The 15,758-nt window shown below is 35.9% G+C and overlaps 2 protein-coding genes across 2 annotated transcripts; one reads left to right on the top strand and one right to left on the bottom strand.

Moving 5' to 3' along the window:
• Positions 1-3,633: 3,633 nt before the first annotated feature.
• Positions 3,634-5,531, bottom strand: LOC137572705 (probable cytochrome P450 12a4, mitochondrial). The gene is made up of 4 exons (XM_068284482.1): positions 5,440-5,531; positions 4,888-5,378; positions 4,382-4,829; positions 3,634-4,323 (listed from the first exon to the last, which is right to left on the bottom strand). Exons 1-4 carry the CDS (start codon positions 5,524-5,526, stop codon positions 3,736-3,738), a joined length of 1,614 nt encoding a protein of 537 aa, XP_068140583.1. The 5' UTR covers positions 5,527-5,531; the 3' UTR covers positions 3,634-3,735.
• Positions 5,532-14,351: 8,820 nt separating this feature from the next.
• On the top strand, positions 14,352-15,423 carry LOC137573005 (uncharacterized). The gene has a single exon (XM_068284867.1). It carries the CDS (start codon positions 14,428-14,430, stop codon positions 15,073-15,075), a length of 648 nt encoding a protein of 215 aa, XP_068140968.1. The 5' UTR covers positions 14,352-14,427; the 3' UTR covers positions 15,076-15,423.
• Positions 15,424-15,758: the final 335 nt, after the last annotated feature.

Consider the following 15,758-nt stretch of genomic DNA (forward strand, 5'->3'; position numbering starts at 1 on the left):
CAGTTCACTCGAATTCAATTTCCAGATGACATTTCGAACTAATTGTAAAAAAATATTTTATTTATTGATACTAAAAATCCCGAAAACAGAACTTGAAAGCAATATTAAACGCTAATAATTTATATGTTATTTAAAATGTAAAAATAACAAGACAATATTTTGAATAATTTCCATACTTTTCATATTTCTGGAAACCAACCAACTTGCATTCGGAGTTGTTCTTATCTGTTTAAATATTCAGACAGTATACTTCTGTATTCATCACATACATATTTTTTGTTCATCCTTTGAATTGTGCATTGAAAATGTAATAAAGTTTTGCTTCCACTTCCAGATTTCATCTCCTGTTTGAAAGACAGAGACACATAAATTTGAGCGGAAATTAAATACATAGTTTCTTGCAATTTGCATTGAATTAAATTCTAATTTAAAGCAAATTGTGTGTGTGTATACAAAGACTCTGAGGTGGCCTGAGAAGGTGCACACTTGTTGGGATGGCTTTGCCCTGTAATTAACGCACAAAATATTCAATCAATTTAGCAATTTATCCATAATTCAATGCATTAATTGATGATGAGATAAGCACAAACCCTCCATCCTCTTCCAGTTCCCATTCTCTATGCCCATTCATATGATGTCTCAGCAATAATTGGGATAATCAGAATTAAACACAAAGCGACTCACAAATTGCCATTACCTGCCATGTTTGCAGGCATACTCATCATCCTCATGGTCAAAGAGACTACGAAAGGTCTTATCCAATCATTAAAAGAACAAACAAACTTAATACCTACGACTAATGCCTTAGTAAAGAGTCAAGAGCAAGAACAAGCACTGGATGATAGCACAGTCAAGAAGTGGCCATAGCTTTACTGGCCAACTACTACTACTAACACTATAGTGACTTTGTCGTTTTCTGTCTCCATCTATGTATACACATTTATACTTATATATAGAGTATATCTAGGGGTTAGTGTATATATAAGGCGACCCCGGACTTGTGTGCAATTTATAAAACCATTAAAAATGACAGAAATTGCATTTACAGGAGACTAACACACAGATTCTCATAGCAAAAGTGCACGTGGAGATGGTTATTCCCTGGACATGAGCTTGGGCAATGCTCAAGGCATGCGACTTGGCGCGTGTCCTCCTCCTTGGAGAGCGCCCTGTGTGTGCTTATGTGGGTGTGTATGTATTTCTTCATATATCTATGTCTATGTCTGTGTATCCTGCCTTGTTATCCTGGGCATTAAATTGTTTGTACATGCAGTAGACAACACAAAGGCGGAGGTTGTAAGTCAGCCTATTTGCCTGATAACAATAACAAAAGACTTAAAACATGCTCCATACTGGAGAGCACCTTGTTTCGTCAATGTGGAGTGGGTGGAGTCTAAAGATGAAGTTCATGTTTTCCAGATTTCAGCCATCAAGTGGGTTTATTAATACAAAACAATCTTGTTGAAACCGACAAGGAAACATTTTCAACAATTAACTTTAATCTAGTTACTTATTAGAGATAATGACACCTTGTTAGTCAAGTAGGGACACTAATTTTTAACTGAGAAAATAGTAACAGGCTATTTTAGCTTAAGCTAGATTCCCAGAGCCAAGTCCCAATACAAAAACAGTTTTTAATATCTTCCACAATATATAAGTAAAATGAAATCGGTGTATGAAAAACATAAATTTTAATTAGGTATTAATTCATTATTTTTCGTCTTCTTTGAATCAAAGAGCACCCTGCCCATAATAAATATTCCATCTCGGTGTAATTAGATTATACTCCTGAGACTAAACACTGTTAAAAAAGATTCCAGACACAATAAAATAATCAAGAATAATTATTATAAGAGCATAATTTACCTAACGCTCGGGGTTTTATTTTTTTAAGCTTTTTCCCATAAATTCATAGACAAAACGACAATTTGATAGAAAAAACCATCAAACTGTCCACAATCCGTAAAAAAATGTGTAGGGGAGAGTGGGGTTATTTTGAAATATAATAGCACGATCCAAAAGGTGATAAGTGTCCTAAGGTCGCATTTTGGTAGGGTATATTTGGATAATAAACTTAGACGTATCCAATCCGTGGTATCCGAAATTTTTGGGATTATGTAATTTGTAACCTCAAAAATCAATTTTTTTCGACAAGAAATGGATTTAAAAACATTGATTAAATTTTTAACTTTGGTCGATGTTAACTGAAACAGGTTCCGACATGTATTAACTTATGGTGTGCAATTGGTTTTTTTTTTTTAAATTCACACAGTTTTAAAATTTTTAGTTTAAAATGCAAAAACTAAAGGTGGGGCAAATTGGCGCACTAGTAAAAATTTAAATATGGCTTTTTAAAATCATAACTATATTTGAATAAAAGTCAGATATATAAACTAGTTATTGATAAAAGCAGTACAGATGTTAGAATCAGACGGATCAGAATACTATATCATATAGCTACCATACAAACGATGAAATCAACAATCATAAATGAAAGTCCAAATCAATCAACATTGTTGGTGGTACAAAAAGTTTTTTTTTATAAAACAAATATTTTAATATTAACTATATTTTGATTCTTTTCAAAAAATCGCCTTATTCTATATAAGAAACTTGTAAAAAGGCCGATGCGCCACTTTGCCCCGCTTATGCTCGGAAAACCGATATAATTAACGAATTAACCTTTCATTTAAGTGCTTATATGAGAGGATACGAACTCCCGATCAGGATATATGAAGAATTAAAACAAAATGCGAAGATTAACCCCACTCTCCCCTACTTAGTAAGCCTTACGTAAGCGATGAAGTAATCTGCAAAATTCCGATTGGGAACATTCACAAACATTTGTGTAGAATAACAAATTATCTTATCATGTTAATTGAATGATATTCCAATATCTGTAACTCATATAAGCCTGATGCAAGTTTCAATAAAAATTTAGAAAAAATTTTGGCTCTTGGTCAATATCGATCACTTTTTTTCCCTTATTGATTAATTTAAAACCAGAGGGCCGGGGTTAACTTCGACCGCGTCAAAGTTTGTATACCCTTGCAACTTTTTTGGTAACTCTTTCCTTACCTACTAGCCATCAATGTGGAAGAACGTTTTATCTAAAAACTTTTTAGTAAAAAGGCTTATGTTTGCGAAAGAATGGCCTACAATCATAGGAAATAACGAAGATATTGATTATAGTCACTGTTTTCCACCTATCGTTTCTATGGGAGCTATATGATATAGTCACGCGATCTTTATCAAGATATATCCTTTAGGATTCCTTCATCGCATTGTTCCAAGCATAGTTTATGGGCCATTTTTTTTTCGGAAATTCAACATTTTAGATAAAACTTTGTTTTGGGGTAGGTAAAGGAAAACTAACATAGAACCAATGCAATGAAAGGGTATAGAAATTTCCGCACGACCAAAGTCAGCCTAGCCTCTGCTTTTTGACTGTTTTTTTTAGGTTATTTTTCTGTTTTTTGGACCTGCTTCGTTGGCATAACAATGAAAGAATCAACAGTAACTATAGTTAGATCATGCCGATCACTTTGACCTTCAATGTTTTTGTTTTGAGCTTTTTCCTCAATTAACAGAACAAGCAAAAACAATTCAAAAAAGCTTTCGAACACTTCTCAATCTGTGTATAACAATAAAAACCCTTCCAATCAGTTATATTTTTTGGAGTACTAGAAATTCTTATTACAACAAATTATCAGTTGGAGTTCTTATTATTTATTGTTAATCTGATAAGTCTGTAAATTTAAACTTAAGTGGAATATTTGGGACATTGATAAGTGAAGCACGGAATGCATTCTCGGTGGGATGATTGAATTCGACTTTGAAGTTGCGGATCAAACGAGCGAGACCCAACTCCAGTTCCATGTCGACAATGCGTTTGCCCACGCACATGCGCGGCCCGAAGCCAAAGGGCAAGAACACAAATGGATATGTCAATTTCAGGGAATTAGCCGCATCTCCATCGACAGGACGGAGCCAACGTTCAGGTAGAAACTCTGATGCACGTGGGAAATACTTTTCACTTATGAGGTGAGATAATGAAATCATAGTAACCACAGTATTAGATGGAACTCTATAACCACTGAGTACACAGTCCTTTGCAGAAGTTCGCATATTGCCGATAATCAACGGGTAGACACGTTGTGATTCCTTGATGCAGGCACGCAAATATGGCACATTCTTCATGGTGGCCTCTGTGAATTCGGAATCCTTATGGGGCAGCACTTGTCTGACCTCTTCCCGGAGTTTTTCTTGCACCTCCGGATTTTTCGCCAACGTCAACAAGGCTGCTGTGAATGTGCTCGAAGTCTGTGAAATGAGATCAATGTCAATTCGCTTCTCTCTGAAAATGTTTTTCAAATCTTACAGTATCTACACCGGCCATTAACATATCCATGGCCATGACTGTGGCTACTTTCTTATCGATTTTAAGCAATTTTTCCAAAGCACTTTGCTCACTCTCTGACCTAACAACACCCTGCTTAGTTTCCTCTTCCAAACGTTTAACAGCCTCGTCTACGAATGACAACGTTGTATTTTGAATGTTATCCAATGACTTCATCAATCTCTTCAGCTTGGGTGTATTTATATATCGCCAGAGGGAGGGTTTCATCTCAAAATCAGCTGTTAAGTCAAAAAAGTCATCTAGACTTCTGAAGAGAAGCATGGCTTGGTCGTCCTTTCCAGATTTTCTTAACAAGCCAAGTTGTTTGTCCAAGGCCACGACAGACACTGACTCCAGGGTCCATCGGTTAATATAATCCAAGAAATCTTCTGGAGCCTCCAAAGTTTTGGGATCACGTATGGCCTTGATACTGGAAAAGATAGAATGTGTAATGCAAAAAATTATATTTCTAAGACATATTAGCTTACCACTCCACAAAGTCTTGGTTCACTAATGACATTTTTTTGTAGTATAGCCTCACATTTTTCGGTTGCATTAACACCGGATTCACAATGGATCGAAAATCTCCCCATTTCTTACCCTGCGTTGGTAAAAGTCCTTCTACGCCCTCAAAAAAGTTTTTGCTGTAGTGTTCCCGATGATAGAGAAGCGTCTCATTGCCCGCACGAGTTGGCCAGACGCCCTCATTTCGGAAGACAACCTCAAAATCATTTGGATTGTGGGTGGTCAGTAGGTCAGGTCTTCCGAACATTGCTGGCATTATAAATATATCTCCGTAATCTTCACGCATGGCCATTGTCATTTGTATTATATCTTTGTTTTTATATTTGCCACCAGGTAACATCATTTTCCGAATCAGCTCAAGAGGATTGATCCGGGGAATTTCATCGAATGGCCTTGCCTGCTGCCATTCACTATCGTCCCGGGCCAGGGCACTCGCTGTATTAGTTTGGCACCGCTGAAATTAAGTTAAGTGAAATAAGTTTTGGAACATTGTTTTTGCCATAACTTTAACCTACAAATGACTGACAGCACAGGACAGGTATTGCTGCCTTTGACGTTTGCAGAACGGAGAGAATACGGCTTGTTTTCAACATTTTTGTCATAGTTCCAAAGCTAGACTGGTCGGCAATTGTTATTAATCTATTAATTTAACATACAAAAGCTGTGCGAAAGCTTGTCAAACATTTTTACACACACACGAACATTTGTTTACAAAATAAACATATATATTCCCCGCGTTTGTTTTTTATAGCTTGCTCCCATAAGGGTTTTATGGTATATTAGGGTCGCCTAAATATATGTAACAGGCAGAAGGAATCTTTTTCGACCCGATATATTTGTATTTACATATACATATTATTATATATATGTACATATATTCTTGTTCGATTCGATCTACCCCTGACCGTCCGCTAGTTCGACCGTCTTTACGAACACTAAGATAAAGGATTTTGACTCGTGTGGTATGTACAGTAAGCAAGCATCTTTTAAACATCTACAAATTGAATATTCTTGCAATTTTTTAACTAAGCAAATTAAATAAAGCAATTATTAAATGTCATTAACAACAGAAACAAACAGGGCGGAGGATGCAGGATATCAACAGGTTTCTAAGTAAACACACTTACAAACATTTGTTATTAAAACTTAAAAATATTTGTTTTATTTTGTGCATGGTATTCCAAAGTCGGCTACACGACTGACTCCCTTCAATTAATTATCTTATCATGGGTCTGTATTACCTGCATAAAGTGTTGATGAACGTAAAAGCCTTATGATGCAATTTCGCCCAAAAATTGGGAAATATTTGACCAAATTTTTTCATTCATAAAACTATAAGCCATTTTTTTGAATATTATTAAAATTTGGCTTTTAGGAAATTTGTGAGTTTTTATATTTTAAACCAATTTTTCTGATCTTTTGATTATTTTTTATTCATTCCACCGATCAAAAAAATTAAAAAAAATTAATTCATTTTATTTTGGTCTGATTGATAGGGGGTATTTTAGATTCGATACCGAGCAGATTTCTATATATTTTTAACAAGATAAAGACGTCATCAACTAAAAGTTTTTTCTACCGATCGTTGAACTAGTTTTCAAAGCTTTTTATAAGCTTTCGTCTGTAAGTAGAGAAAAATAGATACACTAGAACCAAGGTGATTAACCATTTTTAAAATTTTTTTAAAGAGACAAATATAATAATAAACTCATTTCTCTAGTCGCCAACTTCATACCCTTTAAAGAAAAAAATCTAATTATAATCAAACGAGATATTCTTTATTCAGTTTTATGGGTCCTGACTTTAGCATACATTGCATAATATAGTACGACTTCCTTTACTAATGCTTCATATTAAAATTAGTCGAACCATTCTTGTTTTGAAATTTAGATAACTTAACAATCTTATGTAATTTGTTATCGGAAATGATTCTTATACAAAATGAAAAACGGATTTCAATATACAATCACTTTGAAAAAGGGATTAAGCACTTTTTCTTCGTGTTTTAGAAATAATAATACCAATACTAAATTCTTTTTCTGTTATTCTAAACATGGATTCATAACTTGAGATAATGACGTTAGTTGAGAGCTCAACAAAACTCAAAAAGCTGGGCCTTTCCCAACAATATCAGAAATCTGTGGCAGTAGTAAAGGGATTATCCTTAAGCCTATCTATCATTTCGTCTTGCATTTCACTTACTCTTTGATATTTGCCTATAATTAGAAATCAATGCACAGGCATTCTGGACAAGGTCGTCCATCTTCCTAATGTACATTTACTTCATTAGTACTTTCGTTTTCCTCTCAGAGAATCTGGCAGACAGTTTGGTACTTTTTTTTTTCAATTTTTTGAAATCAACTCCTTCCTACAGATTTTCTGACTTGTATGCTGTAGTCCTTGTGAACCATCGAGGATGTGTTTCCCAAACACCCACACTTTTTCTGACATGCATATGAAATGCTAAGCCAGAAATTAAATAGATGAAGTTTTCCTTTGGCTAAAAATAAAATTTCAAAAGTCTTAACACTTTTTCCTCCCTGCCGAAAGGCCTAAATAAGCCTGCTTGAATCTCTCTCCTTTCACAGCCCTGACATTTTGAATTTTTCGTGAATGCATTTCAATTAGTTTTGGAAAAAGCAACAAACAAATTAAATATATTCGTTCTGAGCTTGATAAATGCCAAAGTGTCAAACAGTTTTTCACTTTTCACAGTGAAATGTCCTTGAGCTAGAGATAGAGAGAATGAGAGAGGAGAATTTAGGCTGAGCAGCCAGAACGAGACATCTGACGTTGATAAAACATTTAAAACACGATTTTCACATTTACTTAACCATTTTTCAATTGTTATCAATGTTTTTATTGCCAATTTCTTCCGACTGTCTCCATGTCCCTTGCCCTGTTTCTGTCTGGCTTTTGGCATTTGCGACATATTGGAGAATTGAATCACACTCAGATTCGATTAAGTTAAATCGAATTTATTTTTTTTATTTTGGTTTTTGGTCGGAGAATTGAGGTTTTGGCTGCCGATAAAAACATCAATGAAGTAAGAGTACGTCTCAGCTTGAAGTGAATAGAGAAAGAAACTCTGACTGGCATTGTGATGGTCTGGCTTTGGCTTGTAGAGCATTTGGTTTGTGACCCCTTTTTCCCAATTCTTTCATCTTTCCTTTTCTATTTTTGGTTTTGCCACAAACAAGATTTATATTGGCAATAAAATATTTTATGCTCGAGCTAACTTTAACTAAGGACACACCTCTCTATATTAATGGAGTGGGGACATTTTGGTAGTCTCAGTCTCAGACTTAGTCTGTTCTTTCACTCTCAATTGCAATTTGTGCAAATGTGTCTAGCTGCAAACCCATTAAAATTTCATCATTTTTTCATCGTTTCGAATTGAAAGTTCAAAAACTTTTACTTTGTATTAAAAATACTGGGTTTTTTTTTTTTAATATCTTTATCTATTATAAACTACTTTTATTGTGTCCTTGTTATTAAAAAATAATCTTTGCAAAATGAAAAGGATACTGTGTATATTAAAAAAGAATAATAATAAATTAAAATACGATGGATTAGCATAAGGGTTCGTTCTCTTACCTCTCATACTTTTATTTTGAAGAATTATTCTCCAACGGGTCAATTGTATTGTTTTGAATACAATTAAATGATTTCTTTCTTATTTTTATTTCAAAGGCGCATTCAATTAGCAAAATAATAACTCGCTTATTTAAGTAAATAATGACTTTTATGAGACATGGCAATTAATTGCAAACAACATGCTTTTCCTGCCCATGTGACTAAGGCCAACTCATGCACTTAAAATTTCATATAATTTCGCACGTGCAACTTTAATGAACTTTTCACACTCATTACACAAACATGCACATCCAACAGTAGACCCAAACACACAAAACACCCACCCACCCATTCACACACACACACACACCCATCCACAGACTACATAGACAAATACGAACACGTCTAGCATAAAAGGTAACCTAACTTCCGTTTTTGGGGGCGCTCTTTTGTAAGCCGTATACGATGTGCGAATGTTTTGCCAGAGAAAGAAGTGGGTAACACACCCATCGGACTACCAGGCAACCAGGCTTAAACCAAGCAACCAATTCGCCCGGTTGCCATCCAGCCAACAGCAATCTTGACTTGTCAAATCGTGCGTATAAATGTTTAGCCATGAAAAGTTTCACCTTTTACCTGCTAACTTGCCATTTTGTATACCCTTTCAAATGGCTCTAACATTCTTCAATATCATTTGTAAAGCAGCTTATTTAAACTTCGTTTTTTAATCTTGACCTCAGATAATGGCAGGAAATAGCCATTAAAAGAAAACTTAACTTCAATTTGACCATTTTGTAAGTGGATCCACATAAAAAAATTATACTTGATTTATAGCATCTAAATTTAAATAACTTTTGACTTGTTTCCAATCCTTTAGATAAAGGTCTTTGTCTTTAATTTTAAGTCGAAATAATGTTATAAACTTAAATTGTATCGAAAGTATGGGGAAAGATTTTCAAATGCTTCATATCCTTTTGATGCTAATCAGGTTAAGTTAAGAAACATTTTTCTTTTGTTAACTTATATGCATCGAAAACAAAATTTAGTTTAACTTCTCACGCTATTTAATCTAGTGCCAAATTTGGAAAACATTGTTTAAGTTTCCTAATGGCAAGGGTATTGAAACTTTGCCATTAAACGAGTTTGCATTTTTTGCTCGGTCTTTTTTATTTTAGTGAGTTAAACATGCAACCAACTTTCTGCTGTTTCGCCTTACAAGCGACACTGACAGATGCAGCAGATAGTGAAATAAATATGTGTGCCATAAAATGTGGACTATGCGATACCCTGTTAAAACGTTTCTTAACTCAAGAAAGGGTGTCAAAAACAGATGCCAGAACATGTCTTAGCCATGAGTTTGTGCCGTAAATACATTTGATTTTATTCCAATCCATAGAACAGTCCAATATGCTCTTTCTTAAACGATTTGGTTATAATAGCAACAAAGTTCTCTATCATCCTTTGCTGCAAGTTGCATACACGTGTTGTGCGACAACAGCAACAACAATAAAAGAAACAAAACCGGGACCCGGAACTGTGCCGTACATGCGCTCGTCGTTTTTACGTGAGTTCGCTACCGACTTGTCAAAAGCGGAGACCACCCAGCATTTCTCAACCCTAACCATCAGTTCCGCTTCCTGGCGACCTCAGGAGACAAATTGAATTCGTGCATTTGTGTACCCTGTTTCCTCAGGGCAAGGGTGTAACATGTTAAGTCTAAGTCTCTAAATATCGAAGTCCTAGGCAAACGACTTCACACTTAATAAAAGGCAGGAAAAATAGCAATAAGTAACAAAAGTTAAGTTAATTGTTAGTTCTAGGCAAAGAGATCAATATACGTACTAATAACCATATAGAGTGCATATAAAGTCGACGCATTTATTCAGTGATCAGAATATTCCATGTTGTGTTTTCTTTGGCTTCGCATACAAAATGTGGACAGGCCGGCGACAGTTGACGATTTGTTTTTGTTTTAGCTGATGTCTCTGTTTTTTGTGTTTTCTTTTTGTTTCCTTTTTTGCCTGTCGTTTGCAAATTGCGCATACGCCGCATAGCCCTTGGTTTCCATCACCAACGACTCTGCGGAAAATCACGCTAATTGTCATTGCATACATTTTAAATGCAGCCTGCAGACGGCAGCTGCACTTGCATCCTATCATTCCGCATTTGCATTAATTTAAATGCAGTCAAGAAAACAATCCCCAACCAGCAACATCAAAGGATGATGAGCGGAAGAAATTGAAATGGTTTTTGTGGTAAAATTGTAAATTCTATTTTCACACACTTTTGGAAAATCGTCTGCTTAACTTTGCATATTTACAGTACTAACTTTGCTTAATCTTGAAAGTTTATGTTAAAATCTTAACTTAAGAATCTGAGATTTTTCAAATGGCTTCATATGGCATTCACACAGGGAAATGGTCTCTTTAATCTTTGAAGACCGATCTTTGTGTGTAGGCTACAATAGACCCCTTCGAATCTTTTTTTCAACACAAAATACTGCTAAGTGTATTCATTTTGACTCCATTTGCTCAAATATCTCTCCCGATTTGCCGAAAGAAACCAATTACAATGATGAATTACTGCAATCTACAAAAATAAAGCCATTAGTTGGTAAACACAGTCTCGTTCGCATTCCTTTAGAATAATCACTTTTGACATGTAAAATAAAACCCGCAGTCTCTTCCGACAACTGCCCACCAACCCTTTTTAGACAACAATGACCATAATCTCACACTCTGGTATATATGTAGTTACTATATTTGCGGTAAGAGACCACAGAAAGACAAACAAAAGTCAATGTGCTTGCAGCTATTAGGAGCAAAAACAACAACAGCAACCAAAACAAGGGGCAACAAAACAAACGAGACACTTCCTTCCTCCCAACTCAAGGATGTTTTTTGGTCCAAAGGATGACAGCAGATGGTTCTGGCCCGAAAAACACCTTGCATAATTTATAAACATTTTCCATTTTCCATGTTGCAATGATGGTCCACGACATTTGCATTTAACACGCTCATGAGCAGCAACAAAATGCGGCATAGCGAGGCAAGCAAGGAAAAGGATAAAGAGATGGCATGCTGGTCAGACACAGACTACAACTATGGCTGGTCTAAGCTAACAAAAGGTTGTGGTGGAGGGTACTAATGAGTGGCAGAGGTGCAAGTGAAGTGTCCTTAAGGGGCTTATCTCTTCTCTTTCTCCATCCTTGCTGGCATTCCATAGTTAAACTCCAGGCATTAATGAAGCAATTACTTCTGGCAGCAGATGCTGCAAACTAAGCAAGTGCAAAATATGTGTAAAATACCAACAATTTGTTGCATTCCCTCATTAACACTAAAGAGCTTCAATAGTCTGAATTTAAACTTAAGAAATTCAATAGAAGTCCTCACCTATTGCAAGCTCAAATCCCATTTGAATATTGCGCAAAAAAAAAAAAGGTTAAAACTTGCTGATTGATTTTTCTACATGAATGAATTCAATTATACGCCACATACACAAAAAAAAAGACTCCCTTCTTCGTCACATTTAAAGAAATAAATACATCAGTGTTACCGACAAACAAAAGTCATTGTGGGGTTCAGCTCCTTCCCCCCAAATTCAAGCCAACACTTTCACTTGTTGCATGCAAAATCAACTGTGATTTTCGGTTCAATGGAGAAAACGTCAATAAAAAAAAATGGGTAGCCAACAGAATGGGAGGAAGTGGAAGGCCGGGGAAAAGGTAAAGCAACATCGCCTAAAACTGTCACTGACACTTACAAATTGGATTTTCGACAGCACCAAGAACAACAACAACAACGCACAGCCAGTAGAGGCAACTATAGGAGCAACCCAATTATCTGGCCGACAATGTTAATGCCTAGAGAGAGACAGAGAGAGAGAGAGAGAAAAAAAGAAGAAAAGCATGACGAATAGAGGAGAAACGAGAGAAAAAAGATTTTAGATAAATAATGTCGCATGTAAATAACAACAAATCAATTTTTAAATAGACAGCTGTTGGCTAAGGACACGAAGGGTGCGATCAACAAGCCTGAAGAGGGTCACACGGCCACATTTAACCACGTGTCTGTCTCTATGGACGTGGGTGTGCACAGTGATTCCATTGCGCCACATATTGTCGCATAAAAATGAAGGCCATTCAACGAATTTAACTACAAACTTTAGTGTTAATCGCTGTAGTTAGTGGTTTGAACCGATTAAACCAGGAAAGATTGCAAATTAACTGAATCCTTAATGTCTTCTTGGTATATTCTAGCATTTTTTGACAGTAAGTGATAAGCTATTCTGGTTTGCATTTGGAGATTAGGTTAGGTCATCTATGAAAGATCCCATATAGACCGATTGTGTTCCATATTGATGCTGGATTTATCTAAAAAACTCTTGCCAGGAGTACTCCTCTCTAAAAATTGTGGCAACTTTTATTCTTTTTCATGGCTAGTCACTGGGTTTCTATGAATAACTACTTGCCTTTCTTATTCTTACAGAAAAGTAGATTTTTAAATCTTTCAATTCTCTTTTTCATCATAATAAGGAGCACAGTGTCTAGGCATTCCATCCATGGTCCTTTTGTCATACTTTCACTTTTTCTCTCCTACCTTCGCACTGCTTACTCTTCTCTATCTTATCCTGTCACTTTCAGATATTTTCACTTTACCAAAACCAAAACCTGAACCACCCACCGAACCCATCGCCCACACAACCTGTATTTGATAGATTCAAGTTCACTGTGGGATACCAAGATATCCAGGTAAAACGATAATTTGTCTGCCATGGTCCTAGATGGCTGCTCCGACCGGGTCGAGTTGTTAGCATACCTTTCATTTGACGGGGGCGGACAGACCTTGACATCACTTTTATTCTTCTCAAAATGGGGAGGTTAGATGGCCTGCTCATGCGGTTCATTGACATGACCAAGGGGACTTCATTTTGATTAATTGCGGTAAATGTTATGTTAATTTGTTGGCACTTTTTTGTGTGCTCTTTGGTTTTAGTCCTTGTCTAGTGATTTTAGATAGGCTGACAAATGGCGAGTCTATTAGTGGGCGATTGTGTCAGGGAAGCTAATTTCTCGCACAGTACATATCAAACTGTAGATTTGCTTTATGTGACTTGACAAACATTAATTAATTAATTGCAACGCATGACAAAATATATCTCGTTTTTGACTGTAACTAGCTAATTAATTAATGGTGTCATTTAACCATATAAACCGCATGACTGCATCCTTTTGACAGTAAATTTATGCTGGAATCGCTGTAATTTGAAATTAAATTCTTTTAGTTGGATAAAGTTTATGAATATAATCGTCAGATATTACAGATAGGCATACGAATCAACTTTTTCTTCTTCCGCTATAACTTTATAAATAAATTTAGTCGAACATTTAAGTTGACATGTTCGAAGTCGCATAAGGCCTCATCTTTCTCTTGCGAACAAATAAAAAATCACATACTGAATATTTGTCTACAAATGTGTTTTACATCTTTTGAGTGTTCTATATAGTTGGCTATTTAGTCCGATTTCGAGAAAGTGCAAGACTTAAAAACAGTCTACTATACTCTCTGCAAGGATGTACATCAAATTGTCTTTATGGATCGTTTAACATTACAACTTTTTTGCTTTCATTACCAATCCCAAATTGCTATAAAGTTTGAGTTTTTGAGTGTATTGATATTTATATTTATATTTTATAAATTTATAAGGTTTCATACAAGCTCTAAAAAAAGTCCAAGGAATTGATAGAAATCATTGCTTAAGTCAGGTGAACTTCTGTTTAAATTTTCATTAAAACAATTTTGTTCAAGATTAAAGATTATTAAAATTATATTTATGAACATTTTTGTGAATTTCTCAGTATGTGCTGTGGCATTTTCTGTCTATTAATTTTTTAAATTTACTAAATTTACATAGAGCACATTTTTACAATGGTTAAGGGAATAGCTCTTTGGGTCGCATTTCTTTGCCAATTGCTGGGTTTCACATTCTTTCTAAGCCAACCCGAAGATAAATGTTCACCGGCTCCCAGTCTGGCTAGTTGGCTCTTTCTATTGTCTACGATTTGCTACCTGTCGGACCTCGATTTATATCCGGAACGCTTCATGCACATGGCAAACTTTTGGCGAGTGATCATTGAAATTGTGGCATCCATTTTTCTGGCCGAGATCGGAACTGTGATTATCTGGTGCGGCCTGGAGCGAGTAATCTATGCTTTGACAGTGGAAATACTTTGGCTGGTGGGGATTGGGGATTGCCTGCGATGGATATTTGAGTATTGGCTGCTGGGTGTGGTGACCACAGCGTTAAGTGTTGCCATTTTCTGGTACATCATCCGAGCCACCGACAATATATATTATTTGAAGAAATATTGGAACAAAATGATATGGAACTTGTACCATTGTTCAAAATTGATTCGATGTTATTGGCGGATTGGTAGAAAGGCCAGGTCAAGAGCTTTCAGAGCTTTTATAATCGCCTCGAAACGACGGAAGCGTCGACAAAATGAATTTGCTAGTGAGGATGACTGTGGGTATGGAGACTGTGTCGGAAATGAGGGCGAGGATAGATGTGACTGAGGAATCGTTAAGTGTCATTTGGTGCCAAATTATTGGCTCACTTTTTACCCACTCTGTTCAGTGACTTATCTAGCTTGAATTTATTCCCGTCCTGTTTTCCTGGTTTCCTCCTTTCCCCATTTTTTTTTTTTGCGTTACTTTATGGACTAGCACCGGAAATTTAGTTTCCCTATTGCATATTCTTGTCTCCAGACTACATGCTACTACTTTTCATCCCCCTCTCAGTTGTTCACTTCTATCTTCTCTGTTTCTTTTTTTTTTTGGCAATCTGTAACAATAAATTTCGTTGGCTGCGGAACAACAAATCCTAACTTCAGTTACTCAGAGTTAGCTGCCAAAAAATGTGTCACCAGTGTCGTACTACGGAGGATGGGCAGTAAAAAAGTCAAACAGATATGAAAAGGAATGCCAATGTTGTGCATGTTTGATATATATATATGTAAAGAGCGATCAGGGATGGAACAGAGCATAGATTTCGGCAAAGGGGCGGGCGAACAAAGTGAAGCCCGTGACCTAATTCCTACTTCAGAATATATAGTGTCAGAGGTAAAACGTATTTCTTTAGGTCGATAGAACATAAAGTGCAATTTGCCTTTTAATTTTTTAGTCAACACATTCTATATGGCAATTTATTCCTTACTCGTTTACCTATGGATAATACCGCCCCTGCTATTTAGAATATA

The sequence above is a fragment of the Drosophila tropicalis genome, unplaced genomic scaffold (assembly GCF_018151085.1).
Source record: "Drosophila tropicalis isolate 14030-0801.00 unplaced genomic scaffold, ASM1815108v1 contig_393, whole genome shotgun sequence".
Classification (NCBI taxonomy): Eukaryota; Metazoa; Arthropoda; class Insecta; order Diptera; family Drosophilidae; genus Drosophila; species Drosophila tropicalis.